The sequence below is a fragment of the Sus scrofa genome, chromosome 5 (genome assembly GCF_000003025.6).
Source record: "Sus scrofa isolate TJ Tabasco breed Duroc chromosome 5, Sscrofa11.1, whole genome shotgun sequence".
NCBI classification, from domain to species: domain Eukaryota; kingdom Metazoa; phylum Chordata; class Mammalia; order Artiodactyla; family Suidae; genus Sus; species Sus scrofa.
Window position 1 is genome coordinate 23,245,297 of NC_010447.5, and position 25,571 is coordinate 23,270,867.

The 25,571-nt window shown below is 40.3% G+C and overlaps 1 protein-coding gene across 7 annotated transcripts in view; it reads left to right on the forward strand.

The window, feature by feature from the left end:
- ATP23 (ATP23 metallopeptidase and ATP synthase assembly factor homolog) overlaps window positions 1–25,571 on the forward strand; it is a 99,398-nt gene that overhangs the window by 68,443 nt on the left and 5,384 nt on the right. For all 7 annotated transcript variants that reach the window (XM_021091907.1, XM_021091906.1, XM_021091901.1 and 4 more), the window contains one exon: window positions 24,664–24,801. In XM_021091907.1, coding sequence (XP_020947566.1) covers window positions 24,664–24,801 — 138 coding nt within the window. The remainder of the gene's footprint in view (window positions 1–24,663; window positions 24,802–25,571) is intronic.

A 25,571-nucleotide genomic window follows, 5' to 3' on the forward strand; every position in this document is an offset into this window, starting at 1 on the left:
GGACTCAGAGCACATAAAAACCTGTATGCACCTTCCAAGAGTGGAGTCACTGTTCCCCCCAGTCCTGTGGAGCTCCTGCTTACAAGCCCCACCGTCCTTCATTGCCAGATGCTCTGCGGGGGGGGGGGGTTGTCTTTCTCCCAATGACAGACCCACAAGCTGGGAACCTGACCTGGGGTTCCATACTCATTCCTGTGGGAGAGCCTCTGTGATGTAGTTATTTTCCAGTCTGTGAGTCATATGCCTAATGGGTATGGGATGGCTTACCTGGTGAAAGAACTCTTCCTACCATCTCATTGTGGCTTCTTTGTCTTTGGGTTCATGATATCTTTTTTAGTAGTTTTAGTCTATTTTGTTGATGATTGTCCAGCAGTTATAATTTTGGCGTTTTCATGAGAGGATGTGAGCTTAAGTCCTTTTACTCTGACGTCTTGCAACCACAAGTCTGTTATTCCATGTCTGTGAGTTTATTTTGTAGATAGGTTCATTTGTACCACATTTTAGATTCTACTATAAGTGATATCATATTGTATTTGTCTCTGCCTTCACTTAGTATGAGATTCTCTAGTGTTCTATATTGCTGCAAACGGCATTATTTCCTTTTTTATGGCCGTGTAATATTCCATTGTATATATGTACTACATCTTCTTAATCCATTCTTCTGTCAATGGACATTTAGGTTGTCTCCATGTCTTGGCTATTGTGAATAGTGCTGCTATGCTGTATGGGTGCAATTATCTTTTTTTTTTTTTTTTTTTTTTTGTTGTTGCTTTTTAGGTCCTCACTTTGGGATATGGAAGTTCCCGGGCTAGGGGTTGAATTGGAGCTGCAGCTGCCAGCCACAGCCACAGCCACAGCCATGCAGGACCTGAGCTGTATCTGTGACCTACACCATAGCTCATGGCAATGCCAGCTCCTTAACCCACTGAGCAAGGCCAGGGACTGTACCTGCATCCTCATGGATGCTAGTTGGGTTCATTACTGCTGAGCCATATGGGAACTCCATGCAATATCTTTTCGCATTATAGTTTTGTACGGATGTATGCCCAGGAGTGGGATTGCTGGATCATATATTTAATTTTCTGAGAACTCTGTATATTTTTTTTTTTTTTTTTTTTTTTTTTTTTTTTTTTTTTTTTTTTTTTTTTGTTTTTTTGTTGTTGTTGTTTTGCTATTTCTGGGCCTGCGGCTATAGTTCCACTATGTGACTGTACCCCACCAGACACACTATCCGACCCTCCCCACCCAGCTCCCCCATCGTACCCACCAACCCCCCCCTTCCTACACTTCCACCCCACACCCCTGTCTATTTCATAGTGCTTGTACAATTACATTCCACCAACAGTTTAGGAGGGTTTCCTTTTCTCCACACCCTCTCTAGCATTGCTTATTTGTAGACTTATTAATCATGGCCATTCTGACTGGTGTGTGGTGGTACCTCATTGTAGTTTTGATTTGCATTTCTCTAATAATTAGTGATATTGAGTGTTTTTTCATGTTCTTACTGGCCTTCCATATGTCTTCTTTGGAGAAATGTCTATTTAGGTCTTCTGCCTATTTTTTGATTCCATTGTTTGTTTTTTTTTGATGAGTTGAATGAGTTGTTTGTATATTTTGGAGGTAAAGCCCTATTCACTTGCATTGTTTGCAACTATTTTCTCCTGATCCATAGATTGTCTTTTTACTTTTTTTATGGTTTCCTTTGCTGTGCAGAAGCTTGCAAGTTTTCGATTAGGTCCCATTTGCTTATTTTTATTTTTATTCGTATTGATTTGGGAGAATGACCTAAGAAAACACTGGTATGGTTTATGTCAGAGAATGATTTTCCTATGTTCTCTTCTAGGGGTTTAATGGTGTGGTGTCTAGTATTTAAGTCTTTAATCCATTTTGAGTTAATTTCGTACATGGTGTGAGGGTGTGTTCTAGTTCCATTGATTTACATGTAGCCATCCAGTTTTGACAGCACCAATTGTTGAGGAGGCTTTTTCCCATTTTGTATTCCTGCGTCCTTTGTTGAAGATTAATTGACCGTAAGTGTCTGAGTTTATTCTGGACTCTCTGTTCTGTTCCATTGATCCGTATGTCTGTTGTTGCACCAGTTTCACACTGTCTTGATGACTGTAGCTTTGTAATATTGTCTCAAGTCTGGGAGAGTTTTGCTTACTGCTTTGTTTTTTTTTTCCCCTCAGGATTGCTTTGGCAATTCTTGGTCTTTTTTAGTTCCATATAAGTTTTTGGAATATTTGTTCTAGTTCTGTGAAAAATGTCATTGGTAATTTGATAGGGATCACATAAATCTGTAGAATGCTTTGGGTAGTATGGCCATTTTAAGAATATTCTTTCAGTGCAAGAGCGTGAGATATCTTTTCATTTCTTTGAATCTTTTTGATTTTCTTGCTTATGTTTTTATAGCTCTCTGGGTATAAGTCTTTCACCTCCTCAGTCAGGTTTACTCCTAGGTATTTTTGTGGGTTTTGGGGGTACAATTTAAAAAGGTATTTTTAATTTTTTAATTTTTTTGGCTTGACCTGTGCCATATGGAAATTCCCAGGCTAGGGCTTGAATAGGAGCTGTAACTGCAGGCCTACACCACAGCCATGGCAACACCAGATCTGAGCCACATTTGCAACCTATTCTGCAGCTTGTGGCAATACTGTATTTTTGACCCACAGAGCAAGGCCTGGGATTGAACTTGCATCCTCACAGATACTATGTTAGGTTCTTAACTTGCTAAGCCACAGCAGGAACTCCCAAATTGATTTTATATTCCTTTTCTAATAGTTCATTATTAGTGTACAGAAATGCAACTGAATCCTGAATGTTAGTCTTGTATCCTGCTACTGTGCTGAATTCATTTTTCAGTTTGAGTAGTTTTTGTGTGGAGTCCTCAGGGTTTTCTATATATAGTATCATGTCATCTGCGTTTAGCGAGTTTTACCTCTTCTCTTGCAATTTGGATATTTTTCTTTTCTTTTCTTTTCTTTTTTTGGCCTGATTGCTGTGACTAGGGGTTCCAATACTATGTTGAAAAATAGTAGTTAGTGGAGGCATCCTTGTCACTGAGTATTATATGGGCTGTGGGTTTGTCATGAATGGCTTTTACTATGTTGAGCTATGTTCCCTCTATACCCACTTTGTTAAGAGTTTTTTTTATCTTGAATGGATGTTGGATTTTGTGAAATGCTTTTCAGCATCTATTGAGATAATCATGTGGTCTTTGACTTTCCTTTTGTTAATATGTTATACTACATTGATTGATTTGCATATGTTGAACCATCTTTGTGAATTTGGAATGAATATCACTTGGGCATTGTGTATGATCTTTTTTATGTGTTGTTGGATTCAGTTGGCTAAAATTTCATTAAGAATTTTGCATCTATATTCATCAAACATATTGGCCTATAGTTTTCTTTTTTTGGCAATATCTTCGTCTGGTTTTGTTATTAGGGTGATGGTGGCTTCATTGAATGTCTTTGGGAGTGTTCCTTCTCAGTCTTTTGGAAAAGTTTAAGAAGGATGGGTATAAGTTCCTCTTTGTATGTTTGGTAGAATTTGTGTGTGAAACTATCTGGTACTGGACTTTTGTTTGTAGGGAGTTTTTTTTTCTTAATTGCATACTCAGTTTCATTTCTAGTGATTGATCTGTTCAAATGATCTATTCTTGATTCTGTTTCGGTGGGCTATATATTTCTAGAAAGTTGTCCATTTCTTCTAAGTTGTCAAATTTTTTGGCATGTAATTGCTCATATTACTGTGTTTTATTGTGTTCTGCAGTATCAGTTGAGATTTCTGCTTTTTCTTTTTTTTTTTGTCTTTTTTTTTTGTTGTTGTTGTTGTTGTTGCTATTTCTTGGGCCGCTCCCGCGGCATATGGAGGTTCCCAGGCTAGGGGTTGAATCGGAGCTGTAGCCACCGGCCTACGCCAGAGCCACAGCAACGCGGGATCCGAGCCGCGTCTGCAACCTACACCACAGCTCATGGCAACGCCGGATCGTTAACCCACTGAGCAAGGGCAGGGACCGAACCCGCAACCTCATGGTTCCTAGTCGGATTCGTTAACCACTGCGCCACGACGGGAACTCCCAGATTTCTGCTTTTTCATTTCTTATTTTATTTGGGTTCTCTTTCTCCTCTTGGTAAATCTGGCCAGAGGTTTGTTAATTTTGTTTACCCTTTCAAAGAACCAGCTCTTGGTTTTATTGATTGTTTCCCTCGGTATTTTAAATCTGTATTTTATTGTTTTCCTCTCTGATCTTTATGATTTCCTTTCCTCTGCTGACTTTAGATTTGTGTATTCTTTTTCTAATTCTTTCAGGTGGTAGGTTAGGTTGTTGATTTGGGATTTCTCTTGTTATTTGAGGCCTCCATTGCTATGAACATCCCTCTAAGAACTGCTTTTGATGAGATTTTGAGGCATCTCATAGATTTTGTATGGTTGTACTTTTATTGTCATTTGTCTTGATGTGTGTGTGTGTATATATATATATATATATATGTATATATATATATATATATATATATATATAAGAGCCGCACTTGTGGCATATGTAAGTTCCCAGGCTAGGGGTCAAGTTGGAGCTGCAGCTGCCAACCTACACCACAGCTCACAGCAACACCAGATCCTTAACCCACTGACCAAGGCCAGGGATCAAACCCACATCCTCATGGTTACTAGTTGGTTTCATTACCACTGAGCCAAATGGAAACTCCTGTCTCAAGAGATTTTTTTAATTTCCTTTGTGATTTCCGTGTTAACCAATTGGTTTTTTTAGTAGCATCTTGTTTAGTGTACATATGGTCATTTTTTCTTTTTTCCTTTTTCGTCTTTTTGCCATTTCTTGGGCTGCTCCTGAGGCATATGGAGGTTCCCAGGCTAGGGGTCAAGTTGGAGCTGTAGCCACTGGCCTATGCCAGAGCCACAGCAACGTGGGACCCGAGCCACATCTGCAACCTACACCACAGCTCACGGCAATGCTGGATCCTTAACCTGCTGAGCAAGGCCAGGGATCAAACCTGCAACCTCATGGTTCCTAGTCAGATTCGCTAACCACTGAGCCACGACGGGAACTCCATATGGTCATTTTTTCTTCCTGTGCTCAATTTCTAGTTTCATGTCATTGTGATCAGAGAAGATACTTGAAATAATTTCTGTAACTTTAAATTTGTTGAGGTTATTTTTGTGTCCCAGTTTTGTGTCAATCCTAGGAAATGTTCCATGTGCACTTGAAAAGAAATATATTCTTTTTTTTTTTTTTTTGCATGTAATGTCCTGAACATATCAATGAAATCTAACTGTTTGAATTTCTTACTGTGGCTCAGTGGGTTAAGAACCCATGAGAATGTGGATTCAATCCTTGGCCTCTCTTAGTGGGTTAAGGATCCCATGTTTCTGCAAGCTGTGGCTTAGAGCCCAGATGTGGCTCAGATCTGGTGTTGCTGTGGCTGTGGTGTAGGCCTGTAGCTCCAGCTCTAATTTGACCCCCAGACTGGGAATTTCCATATGCCACAGATGCGGCTGTAGAAAGGAAAAAAAAAAAAAATCTAACTCTTCTATTATAACACTTAGGATCTCTGTTGCCTTGTTGATTTTCCGTCTAGAGGATCTGTCCATTGATGTGTGTGGGGTGTTAAAGTCTCCTACTATTGTATTCCCATAAAATTCTCTTTTTGTGTCTGTTAGTATTTGTTTTATGTATTTGGGTGTTCCTATATTAGTGGCATATATATTATCGAGTATAATATTCTCTTGAACTGACCCTTTTATTATTAAGTAGTGTCCTTTTTCTTTATGGCCTTTTTTGTTTGTTTGTTTGTTTTTAGTTCTACAATGATCGTCACAACCCAGTTTTTGAGCATTTCCATCCCAAACCCCCAGCCCATCCTTTGGAAACCATAAGGTTTTCAAAGTCTGTGAGTTAGTATCTGTTCTGCAAGGAAGTTCATTGTATCTTTTTTTTTTTTAGGTTCCACATATAAGTGATAGCATATGACGTTGTTGTCTCACTGTCTGACTAAATTCACTTAGCATGATAATTTCTAGGTCCATCCATGTTGCTGCAAATGCCATTATGTCTTTCCTTTTATGCCAGGGTCCAGCCCCCGTGGTCAGGGGATTTCCTGAAGAGGAGGGGTGGCAGGCGCAGGAAGAAAAACAGAGACACACTCTCTAGTAGGGCTCAAGCAGTCTCAAATTTATTGGTGAACAGCAGCAGCTTATATAGGGAAAAATCTTAAAACTTACATCAGTAAAAAAGGTCAATATCTCATAACTGTTCCAGGGTTACAGATTAAGTGTAAAGATAGAAAAAGGCACCTGGATCGGGGAAAGTACACCATAAACCCATTAAAGAGTGAACAAGCAGAAAGCTAGAGACACATACAGGTCACAGACAACCTTGTAAATGTCACGTACACTTCATTGTCCTTTAACACAAATGTCTATTTACTACCTAGCAACAATCTTACTTTAACTTCTAACATTATGATAGATTTTTATACTTAATACAATAAAGTAATAATAATCATCAATTCCTTTTTTTTTTTTTTTTTCTTTTTGCCATTTCTTGGGCTGCTCCCACGGCATATGGAGATTCCCAGGCTAGGGGTCGAATCGGAGCTGCAGCTGCCGACCTATGCCACAGCCACAGCAACACGGGGTCCAAGCCGTGTCTGCAACCTACACCACAGCTCACGGCAATGCCGGATCCTTAACCCATTGAGCAAGGCCAGGGATCGAACCGCAACCTCATGGTTCCTAGTCAGATTCGTTAATCACTGCGCCACGAAGGGAACTCATCAATTCCTAATGCCTACATATTATATTGTAAAAACTAAATAATTGTGCTGCCTAAATAAAGCATGCCAGTATTATCTAAGGTCATTGTGTGAAAAAAACAGAAACCTCCCCAGAAGCTATTATTTTAGAGTAGGCAGCATGGAGCCATAGCTCCAAAGATAAACTAAAGGCTAACAAACAAAAATAGGTTGAAGCTTAAATAGAGAATAATAAATTCTTTTCTTAAGGCAAAAAGAACACAGAGTTAAGGCACAGTAAGCAAGGCATGGATCAATTGTTAAAAACAAAAGAATAGAAGCCAAAGGTATGTATCTCCAGGCACTGGTCTCTAATGCCTGGTGGGGGCTTCGAGGCCTAGTGGATGTGCTGTTTTGCAGAGCCTTCTTCAGAATCTCCTGGACTTTGTCATCAGGCAGATTCCTTTCTTCAGAGTCCCCTGGACTTTGTCATCAGGTGGACTCCCGTCTTCTGGATCCCCTGGACTCTGTCATCAGGTGGATTCCATTCTTGAAACTCGGCTCTCAGCACTTTTAATGGCTGAGAAATATTCCACTGTGTATATGTAACACATCTTCTTTATCCACTCCTCTGTTGATGGACATTTAATTTAGGTTGCTTCCATGTCTTGGCTATTGTATATAGTGCTGCAGTGAACACTGGAGTAGATGCTATCTTTTTAAGTTATGGTTTTCTCTGGTTAGATGCCCAGGAGTGTGATTGCTGGATCAAATGGTAATTCTATTTTTAGGTTTTTTTTTTGGAATCTACATACTGTTTTCCCATCAATGGTAAAGGAGTTATCCCTTTTCTCCACACCTTCTCCAGCATTTATTGTTTATAGACTTTTTGATGATGGCCATTCTGGCTGGTGTAAAGTGGTAGCTCATAGTAGTTTTGATTTGTATTTCTCTAATAATTAGTGATGTTGAACATCTTTTCATGTGTTTTTGGCCATCTGTATGTCTTCTTTGGAGAATTGTCTGTTTAGATCTTCTGCCCATTTTTTGATGGAGTTGTTTGTTTTTTTGGTATTGAGCTGCAGGAGTATTTATAAATTTTGGAGATTAATCCCTTGTCAGTTGCTTCATTTGCAAATATTTTCTCCCATTCAGTGGGTTGTCTTTTAGTTTTGTTTAGGGTTTCCTTTGCTGTGCAGAAACTTTTAAGTTTAATTAAGTCCCATTTGTTTATTTTTGTTTTTATTATCATTACTCTAGGAGGTGCATCTGAGAAGATATTGCTATGGTTTATGTCAAAGAGAGTTTGGCCTATGTTTTCCTCTAAGAGTTTTATAGTGTCTGGTCTTATATCTAGGTCTTTAATCCATTTGGAGTTTATTTTTGTGTATGATGTTAGGAAGTGTTCTAATTTCATTCTTTTACATGTAGCTGTCCATTTTTCTCAGAACCACTTATTGAAGGGACTGTCTTTTTGCCATTGTATATTCTTGCCTCCTTTGTCATAGATTAGTTGGTTGTAGGTGTGTGGGTTGAATTCTGGGCTTTCTATCCTGTTCCACTGACCTATATTTCTGTCTTTGTGCCAGTACCATACAGTTTTGATGACTGTAGCTTGTAGTATAGTCTGAAGTCTGGGAGCCTGATTCCTCCAGCTCCATTTTTATTTTTTATTTTTATTTTTGCTTTTTAGGGCCACATCCATGGCATATGGAGGTTCCCAGGCTAGGGGTCAAATCGGAGCTACAGCTGCTGGCCTATGCCACAGCCACAGCAATGCAGGATCTGAGCTGTGTATGTGATCTACACCACAGCTCAGTGCAATGCCAGATCCTTAATCCACTGAACTAGTCCATGGATCAAACCCACAGCCTCATGATTCCTAGTCGGATTTATTTCCACTGTGCCATGATGGGAACTCCATTTTTCTTTCTCGGGATGGCTTTTGGATATTTTGGATCTTTTGTGCCTCCAAACAAACATTAAAATAACTTTGTTCTAGTTCTGTGGAAAATGTCCTTGGTAATTTGATAGGGATTGCATTGAATCTGTAGATTGCCTTGGGTAGTATATTCATTTTGACAGAATTGATTCTTCCAATCCAAGAGCATGGTATGTCTTTCCATCTGTTTGTGTCATCTTTGATTTCTTTCATCAGAGTCTTATAGTTTTCAGTGTACAGGTCTTTATGTCTTTAGGTAGGTTTATTCTGAGGTATTTTATTCTTTTTGAAGCGATAGTAAATGGGATTGTTTCCCTAATTTTTCTTTTTGATTTTTTTTTGTTGTTAGCATGTAGAAATGTAGTCAATTTCTATGTATTAATTTTGTATCCTTCAACCTTACCAAATTTGCTGATGAGCTCTAACAGTTTTCTGGTAGTATCTTTAGGATTTTCTAGGTTTAGTATCATATCAACTGCAAACAGTGATAGTTTTACTTCTTCCTTTCCAATTTGGATTCCTTTTATTTCTTTTTCTTCTCTGATTGCCAAAGCTAGGACTTCAAAAACTATGTTGAATAGTGGTGGCAAGAATGGACATCTTGGAGTTCCCGTCGTGGCGCAGTGGTTAATGAATCCGACTAGGAACCATGAGGTTGCGGGTTTGATCCCTGCCCTTGCTCAGTGGGTTAACGATCTGGTGGTGCCGTGAGCTGTGGTGTAGGTTGCAGACGCGGCTCGGATCCCGCGTTGCTGTGGCTCTGGCGTAGGCCAGTGGCTGCAACTCCGATTTGACCCCTGGCCTGGGAACCTCCATGTGCCGTGGGAGCGGCCCAAGAAAGAGACAAAAAAAAAAAAAAAAAAAAAAAATGGACATCTTTGTATTGTTCTTAGTGGGAATTCTATCAGCTTTTCACCATGGAGAATGATGCTAGGGTTTGTCATATATGGTCTTTATTATATTATGTTGAGGTAGGTTCCCTCTATGCCCACTTTCTGGAGGATTTTTTTTTTTTTTTTGCTTTTTAGGGCCACACAATAATGCAGGATCTGAGATGCATCTGTGACCTACACCACAGCTCACGGCAACTCCAGATCCTTAACCCACTGAGCAAGGGCAGGGATCAAACCTGCAACCTCATGGATCCTAGTTGGACTTGTTTCTGCTGCACCACGATGGGAACTCCCTGGGTTTTTTTTTTTTTTTTTTTTTTAATTAGAAATGGATTTTGTCAAAATCTTTTTCTGCATCTATTGAGAAGATCATATGGTTTTTACTCTTCAGTTTGTTAATGTGGTGTATCACACTGATTGATTTGCAGGTATTGAAAAATCCTTGCATCCCTGGGATAAATCCCACTTGATCATGGTGTACAAGCCTTTTAATGTATTGTTGGATTTGGTTTGCTAGAATTTTGTTGAGGATTTTTGCATCTATGTTCATCAGTGATATTGGCCTGTAATTTTCTTTTTGTGTGTGGTATCTTTGGTTTTGGTATCAGGGTGATGGTTGCCTCATAGAATGAGTTTGGGAGTCCTCCTTCCTCTGCAATTTTTTGAAGGATGGGTGTTAGCTCTTCTCTAAATGTGTGATAGAATTTGCCTGTGAAGCCATCTTATCCTGGACTTTTGTTTGTTGGAAGTTTTAAAATCACAATTTCAATTTCAGTATTTGTAATTAGTCTGTCCATCTTTTCTATTTCATCTTGGTTTAGTCTTGGAAGATGGTACCTTTCTAAGAATTTGTCCATTTCTTCTAAGTTGTCCATTTTATTGGCATATGTTTGCTTGTAGTAGGCTTTTATAATCCTTTGTATTTCCGTGATGTCAGTTGTAAGTTCTTTTTCATTTCTCATTTTATTGATTTAAGTCCTCTCTTTTTTTTCTTGATTAGTCTGGCTAAGGGTTTATCAATTTTGTTGACCTTTTCAGAGGACCACTTTTAGTTTCATTGATCTTTTTTATGATTTTCTTCATTTCAATTTCTTTTGTTTCTTTTTTTTTTCTTTTTGTTTAGGGCCACGTTTGCAACATATGGAGGTTTCCAGGCTAGGGGTCGAATTGGAGCTACAGCTGCCACCCTACACCACAGCCACAGCAATGCAAGATCCGAACTATGTCTGCAATGCACACCACACCTCACAGCAATGCCAGATCCTAACCTACTGAGCGAGGCCAGGGATCAAACCTGCAACCTTTGTTCCTAGTCAGATTAGTTTCCGCTGTACCACAATGGGAATCCCATTTCATTTATTTCTGCTCTGATCTTTATGATTTCTTTTGTTCTGCTAACTCTGGGTCTTGTCTGTTCTCTCTATAGTTGCTTCTTTGTGAAGTTAGGTTATTTATTTGAGCTTTTTCTTGTTTCCTGAGGTAGGCTTGTATTGCTATAAACTTCCCTGTTGGAACTGCTTTTGCTGCATCCCATAGGTTTTGGATTGTTGTGTCTTTGTCATTTGCTTCTAGGTACTTTTAAATTTCCTCTTTGATTTCTTCAGTGATCCATTGGTTGTTTAGTAGCATGTTGCTTAGTCTCCACGTGTTTGTGGTTTTTTTGCAGCTTTTTTCTTGTTGTTGACTTCTACTTGTATAGCGTTGTGGTTGGAAAAGATGCTTGATATGATTTCAATTTCCTTAAATTTACTGAGGCTTGATTTGTGGCCCAGAATGTGTTCTATCCTAGAAAATGTTCCATGTGCACTTAAGAAGAATGTGTATTCTGCTGCTTTTGGATGGAATGTTCTATAAATATCTATTAAGTCCATCTGGTCTAATGCGTCATTTAAGGCCTGTGTTTCCTTGTTGATTTTTTGTCTGAATGATCTGTCCATTGCTATACGTAGAGTGTTAAAAGTCCTCTGCTATTATTGTGTTATTATCAAATTCTTCTTTTAAGGTTGTTATCAGTTGCCTTGTATATTGAGGTGATCCTATGTTGGGTGCCTATAGATTTACAATTGTTATGTCTTCTTGGATTGATCCTTTGATCATTATGTAATGTCCTTCTTTATCTCTTATAATGTCCTTTATTTTAAGGTCTATTTTGTCTGATATGAGTATTGCTCCTCCAGCTTTCTTTTGATACCCGTTTGCATGGAATGTTTTCATTCATCTTCTCACTTTAAATTTGTATGTGTCTCTAGAACTAAAGTGGGTCTCTTGAAGACAGCATAAATGTGGATCTTGTTTTTGTATCCATTCAGCCAGTCTATGTCTTTGGGTTGGGGTATTTAGTCCATTTACATTTAAGGTAATTAGTGGTATGTATGTTTTTTTTTTTTTTTTTTTTTTTTATTATTTTCCCACTGTACAGCAAGGGGGTCAGGTCATCCTTAGATGTATACATTGCAGTTACAGTTTTTTCCCCCACCCTTTCTTCTGTTGCGACATGAGTATCTAGACATAGTTCTCAATGCTATTCAGCAGGATCTCCTTATACATCTGTTCTAGGTTGTGTCTGATAAGCCCAAGCTCCCGATCCCTCCCACTCCCTCCCCCTCCCATCAGGCAACCACAAGTCTCTTCTCCAAGTCCATGATTTTCTTTTCTGAGGAGATGTTCATTTGTGCTGGATATTAGATTCCAGTTATAAGTGATATCATATGGTATTTGTCTTTGTCTTTCTGGCTCATTTCACTCAGTATGAGATTCTCTAGCTCCATCCATGTTGCTGCAAATGGCATTATGTCATTCTTTTTTATGGCTGAGTAGTATTCCGTTGTGTATATATACCACATCTTCCGAATCCAATCATCTGTCGATGGACATTTGGATTGTTTCCATGTCCTGGCTATTGTGAATAGGGCTGCAATGAACATGCAGGTGCATGTGTCTCTTTTAAGTAGAGCTTTGTCCGGATAGATGCCCAAGAGTGGGATTGCAGGGTCATATGGAAGTTCTATGTATAGATTTCTAAGGTATCTCCAAACTGTTCTCCATAGTGGTTGTACCAGTTTACATTCCCACCAGCAGTGCAGGAGGGTTCCCTTTTCTCCACAGCCCCTCCAGCACTTGTTATTTGTGGATTTATTAATGATGGCCATTCTGACTGGTGTGGGGTGGTATCTTATGGTAGTTTTGATTTGCATTTCTCTTATAATCAGCGATGTTGAGCATTTTTTCATGTGTTTGTTGGCCATCTGTATATCTTCCTTGGAGAAATGTCTATTCAGGTCTTTTGCCCATTTTTCCATTGATTGATTGGTTTTTTTGCTGTTGAGTTGTATAAGTTGCTTGTATATTCTAGAGATTAAGCCCTTGTCAGTTGCATCATTTGAAACTATTTTCTCCCATTCTGTAAGTTGTCTTTTTGTTTTCTTTTGGGTTTCCTTTGCTGTGCAAAAGCTTTTCAGTTTGATGAGGTCCCATGGGTTTATTTTTGCTCTAATTTCTATTGCTTTGGGAGACTGACCTGAGAAAATATTCATGATGTTGATGTCAGAGAGTGTTTTGCCTATGTTTTCTTCTAGGAGTTTGATGGTGTCCTGTCATATATTTAATTAAGTCTTTCAGCCATTTGGAGTTTATTTTTGTGCGTGGTGTGAGGGTGTGTTCTAGTTTCATTGCTTTGCATACAGCTGTCCAGGTTTCCCAGCAATGCTTGCTGAATAGACTTTCCTTTTCCCATTTGATGTTCCTGCCTCCCTTGTCAAAGATTAATTGACCATAGGTGTCAGGGTTTATTTCCGGATTCTCTATTCTGTTCCATTGGTCTGTCTGTCTGTTTTGATACCAGTACCACACTGTTTTGATGACTGTGGCTTTGTAGTATTTCTTGAAGTCTGGGAGAGTTATGCCTCCTGCTTGGTTTTTGTTTCTCAGGATTGCTTTGGCGATTCTGGGTCTTTTGTGGTTCCATATAAATGTTTGGATTGTTTGTTCTAGTTCTGTGAAAAATGTCATGGGTAATTTGATAGGGATTGCATTGAATCTGTAGATTGCTTTGGGTAGGATGGCCATTTTCACAATATTGATTTTTCCAATCCAGGAACATGGAATATCTTTCCATTTCTTTACATCTTCTTTGATTTCTTTGATTAAAGTTTTATAGTTCTCGGCATATAGGTCCTTTACCTCTTTGGTCAGGTGTATTCCGAGGTATTTGATTTTGTGAGGTACAATTTTAAAAGGTATCATTTTTTTGTATTCCTTTTCTAATGTTTCATTGCTGGTACACAGAAATGCAACTGACTTCTGAATGTTAATCTTATATCCTGCCACTTTGCTGAATTTATTAATCAGTTCAAGGAGTTTTGGGGTTGAGTCCTTAGGGTTTTCTAGGTATAGTATCATGTCATCTGCATACAGTGACAGTTTGATCTCTTCTCTTCCTATATGGATGCCTTTGATTTCTTTTGTTTGTCTAATTGCTGTGGCTAAGACTTCCAAAACGATGTTGAAGAGCAGTGGTGAGAGTGGGCATCCCTGTCTTGTTCCAGATTTGAGTGAGAAGGCTTTCAGTTTTTCCCCATTGAGGATTATATTTGCTGTGGGTTTATCATAAATGGCTTTGATTATATTCAGGAATGTTCCCTCTATACCCACTTTGGCGAGGGTCTTGATCATGAATGGATGTTGAACTTTGTCAAATGCTTTTTTTCTGCATCTATTGAGATGATCATATGATTTTTGACCTTTTTTTTGTTAATGTGGTGTATGATGCTGATTGATTTGCGTATATTGAACCATCCTTGTGAACCTGGGATGAACCCAACCTGGTCATGGTGTATAATTTTTTTGATATGTTGTTGGATTCGGTTGGCTAAGATTTTGTTGAGAATTTTTGCATCTATATTCATCAATGATATTGGCCGATAGTTTTCTTTTTTGGTGGTATCTCTGTCTGGTTTTGGAATGAGGGTGATGGTGGCCTCATAGAATGTCTTTGGGAGTATTCCTTCTTCTTCAACCTTTTGAAAGAGTTTAAGGAGGATGGGCACCAATTCCTCTTTATATGTTTGATAAAATTCACCTGTGAAGCCATCTGGTCCTGGACTTTTATTTGTAGGGAGTGATTTTATGACCTCTTCAATTTCATTTCTAGTGATCGGTCTGTTCAGCTGGTCTGTTTCTGCTTGATTCAGTTATGGCAAGCTGTATGATTCTAGAAAATTGTCCATTTCTTCCAGATTGTCAAACTTGTTGCCATACAGTTGTTCATAGTATTCTCTTATGGTTTTTTGTATTTCTGCTGTATCCGTTGTGATTTCTCCTTTTTCATTTATAATTTTGGTGATTTGGGTTCTTTCTCTCCTCTTTTTAGTGAGTCTGGCCAGGGGTTTGTCAATTTTGTTCACCTTTTCAAAGAACCAGCTCTTGGTTTTATTAATTTTCTCTATTGTTTTTTGAGTCTCTATTTTATTGATTTCTCCTTTGATCTTTATAATTTCCTTCCTTCTGCTGACTTTAGGACTTTTTTGTTCTTCTTTTTCTAATTCATTTAGGTGGAGGGTTAAGTTGTCCATTTGGGATCTTTCTTCTTTTTTGAGAAAGGCCTGGATTGCTATAAATTTCCCTCTGAGCACTGCTTTCGCAGCATCCCATAGATTTTGAGAGGTTGTGTCTTCATTATCATTTGTTTCAAGGTAGTTTTTAATTTCCTTCTTGATTTCCTCATTGACCCATTGGTTTTTTAGTAGCATGTTGTTTAGTCTCCATGGAGTAGGTTTTTTCTCTTTGCTTTTCCCATGGTTGATTTCTAATTTCATGGCATTGTGGTCAGAGAAGGTATGTATGTTCTTAACTGCCATTTTGTTGACTGTTTTGGATTTGTTTTTATTGGTCTTTTTTCTTCCCTTCTGCTCTTGTTCTCTTCCCATGTGGTTTGATGACTCTCTTTAGTGTTGAATTAGGATTGCTTTTTCTCATCTGTATGTGTATCTATTGTATATTTTTTTGGTTTGCAGTTACCCTGAAATTTTGATACATATACACACACAAGATCGTTTTAAGTTGTTGGTCTCCTAATTGCCAATGCATCCCCGGGGTCCTGCATTTGTACCCTCCTCTTCCCACAATTTCTGATTTTGGTAGCATTTTGTGTGTGGATGATTTCCTACCTTTACTATACGTATGCCTTTACTGGTGAGCCTCGTCATTGGTAATATTTTTGTCTCTAGGTGTGGCCTTTTCTTTTCCAGCTAGAGAAGTTCCTTTAGTATTTGTTGTAAAGATGGTTTAGCGGTGCTGAATTCTCTTAGCTTTTGCTTGTCTGTAAAACTTTTGATTTTTCCTTCAATCTGAATGAGAGCCTTGCTGGGTAGAGTAATCTTGGTTGAAGGTTTTTTCCTTTCATCACGTTAAGTCTATCATCCACTACCTTCTGGCTTGCTGAGTTTGTCCTGAAGAATCAGCTGATAACCTTATTGGGGTTCCCTTGTATGTTATTTGTTTCTCTTCCCTAGCTGGTTTCAGTATTTTCTCTTTGTCTTTAATTTTGGTCAGTTTGAATAATATGTGTTTTGGGGTGTTCCTCCTTGGGTTTATTTTATATGGTACTCCTTGTGCTTCTTGGATTTGAGTGAGTGATTCCTTTCCCATGTTAGGGATGTTTTCAGTCATTATCTCTTCAAATATTTTTTTCTGGCCCTCTCTCTCTCTCTTCTCCTTCTGGCACCCCTATAATATGGATGTTGTTGCATTTAACCTTGTCCCAGAGTTCTCTTAGACTGTCTTCATTTCTTTTCAATCTTTTTTTTTCTTTTCTGTTCTGCATCAGAAATTTCTGCTAGTCTGTCCTCCATTTCACTTATTTGTTCTTCTGCCTCCTGCATTCTGCTGTTGGTTGCTTCCAAAGAATATATTTCAGTTATTGTATTTTGGATCTCTGCTTGCTTAATCCTTAAATATCCTATTATTTTGCTCATTGTTTCCTGTATTTTATCAATCTTTGCCTCCAGATTATTTCCCAGATCTTGAATCATCTTCACTAATGTCTTTTTCACAGAGGTTGATAATCTCCAGATCACTTAGCTATTTTTTCTGGTGTTTTGTCTTGTTCCCTTATATGAGTCATAATTCTCTGCCTTTTCCTTTTGTATAGATTTTTGGTGTGGTCTCCTTTTGGCAGACAATAGAGGTGTAGCCTCTCTCGCTTCTGATGTCTGCCCCTCTTGTGGCTGAAGTTGGTATAGGGGCTTGCTATAGGCTTCCTCATGGGAGGGACTGGTCTGGTGCCTGCCCACTGGTAGGTGGAGCTGATTCTTATCCCTCTGGTGGGTGGGGCTTTTGTCTCTGAGTGAGATTAGAGGCTGGTTGTATGCCTGGGGGTGTCTTTAGGCAGCCTGTTTGCTGATGTGTGCAGGGCTGTGATCCCACCCATATTATTGTTTGGCCTGGGGCTTCTCAGCCCTGATGAGTGGGACCATATTTTTCCAAAATGGCCACCTTTGGAGGAACACATACTGATGATTACTCCTGAGACCCTTGCCTCCAATGAACTTCCCTCACAACGAGCCACAGTCACCCTGTTTTCCCAGGAGATCCTCCAAGAACTGCAGTCAGGTCTGACCCAGATTCCTATGGAGTCTGTTTGGCCCTGGGGCCCAGTGCACATAAAAGCCTGTGCACCTTGCAAGAATGAGGTCTCTATTTTCCGCAATCCCATAGACCTCCTATGCACAAGCCCCACTGGCCTTCAATGTCAAATGCTCCAGGGGCTCTTTCTCCCAATGCCAAGTCCTCAGGCATGGGGACCTGGTGTGGGGCTTAGAACTCTCACTTCTGTAGGTGAGTCTGTGTGTTACAGTTACCCTCCTGTTACAGCATTGCTTATGTCATGTAATCGCCCCTCCTACCATCTTTATGTGGCCTCCTCTTTGTCTTCTGGAGCAGGATATCTTTTTTTGACAGTTTGCAGTCTATTTGGTTGAAGGTTGTACAGCAGTTGGTTGTTATTTTTTTGCTTTTATAAGAGAAGGTGAGCTCAGGCCCTTCTATTCTGCTGTCTTAATCCCATCTTTCCTTTTTTTTTAAAGTCCATTTTGTCTGATGTGAATATTGCAACTCCTGCCTTTTGTCATTTCTATTTACATGAAATATCTCTTTCCATTGCCTCATGTTCAGTCTTTGTGTATCCTTTGCCCTAAGGGGGATCTCTTGTAGACAGCATATTGTAGGCTCTTGTTTTTTATCCAGTGTACCACTCTATGTCATCTGTTTGGAGTATTCAGTCCATTGACATTTAAGGAAGTTATTGATAAATATGTATTTATTGCCATTATAAACCTTATTTTCCAGTTGATTCTATGCTCCTCCTTTGTTTCTTTTTCTTTTTTTTTTGGTTGGATGATTTCCTTTTATTTTATGCTTGTGTTCTCTTTCAGTATTTGTGAATTTATTGTTTTGTTTTGATTTGTGGTTGCCCTGTTTTTTACAATGTTAATCCCTTCCTATATCTGCTTGCTTTAGACTGAGAGTCATATAGGCTCAAACACATTCTTAAAAAAAGTCTAGATTTTCTTACCCTTCTTCTCCACATCTTATGATTTTGATGTTCTTGTATACATCTTCATGTTTATCAATTTCCTGTTCCTTGTATTTATCATCGTTTTCACAAGTAGGTTTTTTTTTTTTTGTTTGTTTTTTTCCTTTTAGATCTGTGTCCTGGCTTATTTAAGTGATTACTTTCTAATTGTGATTTTCTCCATTCTATATCTTCTTACTTCTTTTCTATTTGGAGGAGACTTTTCAGTATTTTAGAATGGGTTTAGTATTGCTGTATTCTTTTAGTTTTTGGTTGTCAGAGAAATTCTTTATTTCTCTTTCATTTTAAATGATTATCTTTCTGATTTTTCCATTTTAGAACCTTGATTGTATCTTTTTTTTTTTTTTTTTTTTTTTTTGTCATTTTAGGGCTGTACCTGCAGCATATGGAGGTTCTCAAGCTAGGGGTCAAATCAGAGCTGCAGCTGCCGGCCTACACCACAGCCACAGCAATGCCAGATCCAAGCCATGTCTGTGACCTACACCACAGCTCTTGGCATTGCTGGATCCTTAACCCACTGAGTGAGGCCAGGGATTGAACCTGTGTTCTCATAGATAATAGTCAGATTCGTTTCTGCTGAGCTGCAAGGGGAACTCCTAAGAACTTTGAATATATCTTGCCACTCCCTTCTGGCCTGTAGCATTTCTGTAGAGAAATCAGCTGATAGCCTATGGGTGCTCCCTTATAATTAAGCCTTTGTTCTTCTCTTGCTGACTTTAGAATTCTCTCCTTACCTTTAACTTTTGCCATTGGTATTATGTCTTGCTATAGGTTTGTTTGGGTGCAGCTGGTTTGGGGCTCTCTGTGCTTCCTATATCATTTTTTTGGGGGGGAGGCTTTTTAGGGCCACACCTATGGCATATGGAGGTTCCTAGGGGTCCAATTGGAGCTATAGCTGCCAGCCTACACCACAGCCACAGCAATGCAGGATCCAACCTGCATCTGCAGTCTACACCACAGCTCATGCCAATGCCAGATCCTTAACCCACTGAGCAAGGCCAGGAGTTGAACCTGGAACCTCATGGTTCCTCGTCGGATTCATTTCTGCTGTACCATGATGGGAACTCCTGCTTCCTGTATCTTGATATCTGATTCCTTCTTCAGATTTGGCAAGTTTCAAATGTATTTTCAATCCCCTTTTGTTTCTCTTCTACTTCTGCAACCCCTATTATGTGTCAATTGGAACGTTTTCTATTGTGCCAAATAGCTCCTATATCGCTTTCATTTTTTTTTTTTTTTCCACTTGCCTTTCTGCTGTTTGTCGTGACTGGGTGATTTCCATTATCCTGTCTTCCAAGTAACTTATTCATCCCTCTGCATTATTCATTCTGCTGTTCATTGCTGTTAACTCAGCTTTTGTGTCTGCAAATGAATTTTCTAATTTTTCTTGGCTCCTCCTTGTAGTTTCTAGTTCCTTTTTAATGTAATATGCATTACTGTTGACATCTGCTGCTAATTCCTTTGGTATTTCCATTTCCTCCTTTTTGGACTCAAGTGTCAAGTGTCTAACGACTGCAGAAGTGAAGTCTATTTCATTGTTTGCTCCTTCAGGGGATTCTCCTGTTCTTTTAACTGGGAATGGTTTCTGTTCTTCTTAATTTTTTTTTTTTTTTTTACTTTTTAGAGCTGCACCTGCAGCATATGAAAGTTCCTGGTCTAGGAGTCAAATCAGAGCTGCAGCTGCAGGCCTATGCCACAGCCATCGCAACACTTGATCCAAGCCACTTCTGCAACCTACATTGCAGTTTTCAGTAATGCTGGATCCTTAACTCACTGAGTGGGGCCAGGGATTGAACCTGTGTCCTCATGGAGATTTGTCAGGTTCTTCACCTGCTGAGCCATAGTAGAGCCACTCTACTATGCTTCTTTATTTTGCTTATGTTTTTCTTATTCTGTGAGTTTAGGGAGAACAATTTTCTACTGTCGTCTTGGAGAGCTATTTACATGTGGGAATGTCCCTGGGTAGCTTGTGAGGGCTTACTGTTTTTTTGGTGTGAGGGCTGCTTTTGGTTTGGCTGCTTGCTGTTTCTTTCCTTACTGTGTGCAGACTGTTACCCATGGTAGGGGTTGCGAAGGTATATGGCCTGTGTGTGCTTCCTGGAAGGTGGGGCAGTTGGCTGTGCCTGCAGGCAGCACCTGGTCACTGGGCCCTTGGCTGTGGTGAGGACCCATGTACAGGTGGGGGCGGCAGCCTGCTTCTGGTTGTAGGGCTTTTGGCAGAGCAGTGACTCTCAAGGAAATGAGGGTGGTGCCCAGAAACCTTGGCAGTGGCAATGGTGGAGCATGTCGTTCCCATAGATTGGGGGCAATGAGTGGTGTTTGGTTGGAGGGCCCTCCAAGGCATCGACCCTAGAGGTGATTGACTACAGACAGTGCCTTTTCATGGGACCCTTAGTTGTCCCATGACAACCTCTGGAGTCTGAGACGGCTGCGGTGATTTGTACCCATCCCCATAGCCTGTGCAAGAGGTGCTCGCTGCCCAAGTGCCCGAGTGTTTGCAGAGAAAGAAGTTCCTATGGTGGCCTGTCCCACCCCACCCCTTGCACTCCCCAACAAGGGCCCAGGCCTCCTTCAGCTGTGGCGCACTGCTCCCTAGCCCCCTCAGGCTGATTCCACAAAGCCAACACTAGTCCCCTCCCAGGAACTGATCTCTGTAGTCCGAGCCTCAGTGCCCAGCCCCTGCCCAAGTGTCTCAGGCTGTGGTGTTTGGGGCAGCAGAACTGATCATCTGTGTGGCTCTCTCTCTGCTTTGCCGTCCTCAGTCCAGCAGCTCTGATTTTCTGTGAGGCTTCGAGGCTGCCTCTCAGTGCCGGCTGGTCTTTCTGTCAGGTGGCCTCCCAGGGTGCAGATTCTTTTCCTCCTTCACAGCTCCCTCCCCAGAGTGCTGGTTCTGTCTGATTCTTTTTCTCTTCTTTTTTCCCCTTTTATTCTACCCAGTTATGTGGAGGGTTTCTTGCCCTTTTTGGAAGTCTAAGGGCTTCTGCCAGCATTCAGTAGTTGCTCTGAACAAATCGTTCTACATGTAGATGGTTTTTATTGATGGGTTTGTAGGAGAAAGGGTGCACCATATCCATCTCCCCTGCTGTCTTGATCCTGCCTCCTAGTTGCCTGTTTTTAAGCTTTATACTTGGAGCGATATGTAATACTTTGTCATTTTATGAAATCATACATGATATAGCCTGTGACTTCTTTTGTTCAATATTGTTAGAGTATTCTGTGTTGATATGTGTGCCATGGGTTTATTGTTTCACGTTACATATTATTCCATTATATGTCTATACTAGAGTTTATCCTAGCTAATATTTAGTAGGAGTTCCCGTCGTTACTCAGTGGTTAACGAATCTGACTAGGAACAATGAGGTTGCAGGTTTGATCCCTATCCTAGCTAATATTTAAACATATTTTTTCTTTTTACAGTCACACCTGTGGCATATGGAAGTTCCCAGGCTAGGGGTTGAATCACAGCTGCAACTGCGGGCCTTCACCACAGCCACAGCACTGCCAGATCTGAGGCGCATCTATGATCTATGCCTCAGCTTGTGGCAACTTTGCATCCTTAACCCAGTGATCAAACCTGTGTCCTCTTGGACACTATGTCATGTTCTTAACCTGCTGAGTGACAATGGGAATTCCTATCCTATCTAATACTGATTGTTTTCAACTTTGTTATTGTGGACAATCCTGCTGTACACAGGCAAGAGTTACTCGAGGGTATCTGCCTGGAGTGAAATTGTTGGCTCATATCACATGCACACACTTGACTTTTAACAGCTAATGTCACTTTCCTTCTCTGGTTTCCAGTATAAAATACTCTTGTGGTTGCTCCTTTGTTAGCTCACCTTCCTCTAACAGCCCCTAAATGCTGAAGTCCCTTGGTATTAGAGCCCCTTCTTTTCTTATTCTATACTCTTCCAAGGGGATCTCACTTACCTTCCTAGCTCAGAGCTCTCTCTTGAACCATAGAGCCAAGTGTCCACTGAACACCTATACACTTGGATGTCTTAAAGGTACCTTAGGTCTGACATGTCAAAGTAAAAATTTTTACCATCTTCCATCCCCACCCAACTTGGTCTTTTAGTTTTACGTATCTCAGTGATGGTACCACCATCCATCCTATTACTCATCCTTGATACCTCTGATTGATTCCCTTTCCATATTCTGTCCATTATTGACTTAAAAAAATGGCACAACCTGAAAGTTGAGTTAGGTTTTACTTGGGGCAAAATTAGGACTTAAGACTGGGAGACAGCTTCTCAGGTAGCCCTGAGGAAAAAAACCACTCTGAGGAGGAAAGCGGGGAGCTAGGGTATATAGGCAGTTAGCAGGAACAAAAGATTACAGAAATCAGATTATCGCAAGAAATTCAGTACATTTCCATGGGAAGATGCAAAGGTCTGGGCTTACTGGAATCACTCCTTTGATGTACACTGCAGCTATGGGGCCAGTATTCTTTGTTTTCTTCCTGAGTTCCCTCAGGGCTCACCCTTGGGAGTGGCTGCACTCACAGATGACTGTGACATCTTTCGTTTAGTCGACCTAACTGCAGCCAGAGAGGCAGTATTTCAGGCAGCTCTGCCACAGAGAGGAAAGGGGAACTATCTATGTGATAAAGGTGAAGGGGGCAGGGCCTGCAGCATGCACGCATTTTACAAAGTTTGCTTCTCGTCTTGTGAAGGTTACTACTAGTCACGAGGAGCAGACATCACCATGAAGGGTTTTAGTGTTATTCTGGATATGAGGAGATGCAAGAAGTAGGCTCAAAGTCCTCTCCTAAAACTATCTAACTCTCTGAAGACATGCTCTTCCAGTTTTCCCAGAGCACAAAGTGCCTCACGCCTGGTCTCCACCCTGAGATCCACTTGGGGTGCTGCAGGTCAGCTGCTACAGTGGCTCATGTTTTAATCCATGTAGAGGCTGATGGCAAGTGCCAAACTTCAGTTCACACCATCATCAAATTTTGTCCACTTCACCTCCTAAATACCTGTTAGACTCCTGCCATCCTACCTCCAGTACTCTTCTCTTGCCTAGAATACTTCGCCTTCAACTAGTCACTGTGTATCCAGTTTTGATTATCTTTTGCTTATTTTTCAAACTATGGTCAAAAGGATTAAAAAACAAAAACACCCCTTTCACTACTCCTGTCAGAAAAGTGACTTGGCTGTTTAGCAGCCTTATCTCATGCTGGCCACCTCCAACTTTGTGCTCCAGGACTACTGGCCTGCTTTCAGCTTCTTAGTCATTCTAGCCCCTCAACCCTCCCCCTTCTGTTGGTGTATCTTGTTCTGTCTGGAATGCTGCCTTCCCCTCTCCTCAGATTTAACTCCTATTCATCTGTTAGATCCCAGTTTAAACATTCCTTCTGCAGAGAAGGCTTTCCCAACTCTCCAGACCAGATCAGATCTCATTGTATGTATTTCCTGACAATCTTGGTTTTTCTTATGGCAACTGTCATTGCATGTGCTTAAACATTTTGGTAAGTATTTATGTCTCAGTGGATTATAAATCTAATATTAATCTATTATAAATATCAATAGGCCTTAATAGTTGAATGAATGTATATAAAATATCTGGGACAATATATACAATATCCCAGTGTCTGGCACATAATAAGTACACAGTAAGTGGAAACTATCATTTTTAGGACCCCTCATGTCCTTATTATTCTCATAGATCCTGCTCAGTGTGCTGTTGGCTTTTTGTATTCCTTTCAGAAGCTCTGAGGACTTTTCCTGGCAATTCTAGTAGAATGGGACAGTTTGGTATTCCTTGTTCATTCCTTGTTCATTCAGAAACTTGATAAGAAGCATTTTACATATTCTTGTTTAATTCTCACAATTCTATAATCTAGGTACCCTACGTCATCTCCTTTTCATGGTTGAGAAAAATGAGGCATAGAAAGCTTAAGAAACTTGCCCAACGTCACTTTTTTTTTTTCTTTTCTTTTTAGGGCTGTACCTGTGGCACATGGAAGTTCGCAGGCTAGGGGTTGAATTGGCGCCGCAGCTGCAAAGCCTACAACAACACAGCCACAGCAACTTGGGATCTGAGCTGTATCTGCAACCTACACCACAGCTCATGGCAACACTGGATCCTTAACCCACTGAGTGAGGCCAGGGATTGAACACACATCCTCATGGATCTTAGTTGGGTTTGTTACTGCTGAGCCACAATGGGACCTCCCCAAAGTCCCCTTTTAATATAAGGCTCTGAAGCCCAAACAGACTAGTACAGTCAACCGAGTGATGATGGTTTTTGAGTAAATGTCCTTAATCTAAGACCTGTGAAATCCAGAGAAGGAAGAACTTAGCCATTGAGGAAGGCATCATGGAGCGTGTATGGTTAAGACCAGCCCTGATGGGGGGGAGGGTGTGGGGTTGATAGAGAAGAGGCGGGAGAGGCATTCCCAAGCAGATGAGAAGATGGAATCTGCAAAATGAGAGTAGATCTTAGAAATAACCAAACTCCTCTTATTTTGTTGCCTCTTAGATTGTTTTGTGCCAGAATAACATCCGGAATCAGGCTCATATGAACAGAGTGGTCACCCATGAACTCATTCATGCATTTGATCATTGTCGTGCTCATGTGGACTGGTTCACCAATATCAGACATTTGGCCTGTTCTGAGGTAGGTTTTACCATAGAAGATACTTGTTTTCCCTAGAACATTGTTGTATGTTTGAATATTTTCTTCAACTGTGACATATTCCTTTTTTTTTTTTTTTTTTTTGCCATTTCTTGGGCCGCTCTAGTGGCATATGGAGGTTCCCAGGCTAGGGGTCCAATCGGAGCTGTAGCCACCGGCCTATGCCAGAGCCATAGCAACACAGGATTGGAGCCTCGTCTGCAACCTATACCACAGCTCATGGCAACGCCAGATCCTTAACCCACTGAACAAGGCCAGGGATCGAACCAGCATCCTCATGGTTCCTAGTCGGATTCGTTAACCACTGAGCCACGATGGGAACTCCCATATTCCTTTTCTTGTAATTTCACATTGATCTTTCATTTTTAACTATTGAATACAATGAGATACTAGAGACATTTTAAGTATCTTTTTAGAATTGTTTTGAATATAACCTTTAAATCCTAATAACAGTGATGACTTTATAATAATAAACTTTTTCCTGTAGAATAAACCATATACTATAAAAAATATTTATAGGAGTTCCCATCGTGGTGCAACAGAAACAAATCCGACTAGGAACCATGAGGTTGCAGGTTTGATCCCTGGCCTTGCTCAGTGGGTTAAGGATCTGGCACTGCCATGAGCTGTGGCGTAGGTCACAGATGTGGCTTGGATCCTGCGTTGCTCTGGCTCAGGCGTAGGCGGGCAGCTACAGCTCCGATTAGACCCCTAGCCTAGGAATCTCCATATGCTGTGGGTGTGGCCCTAAA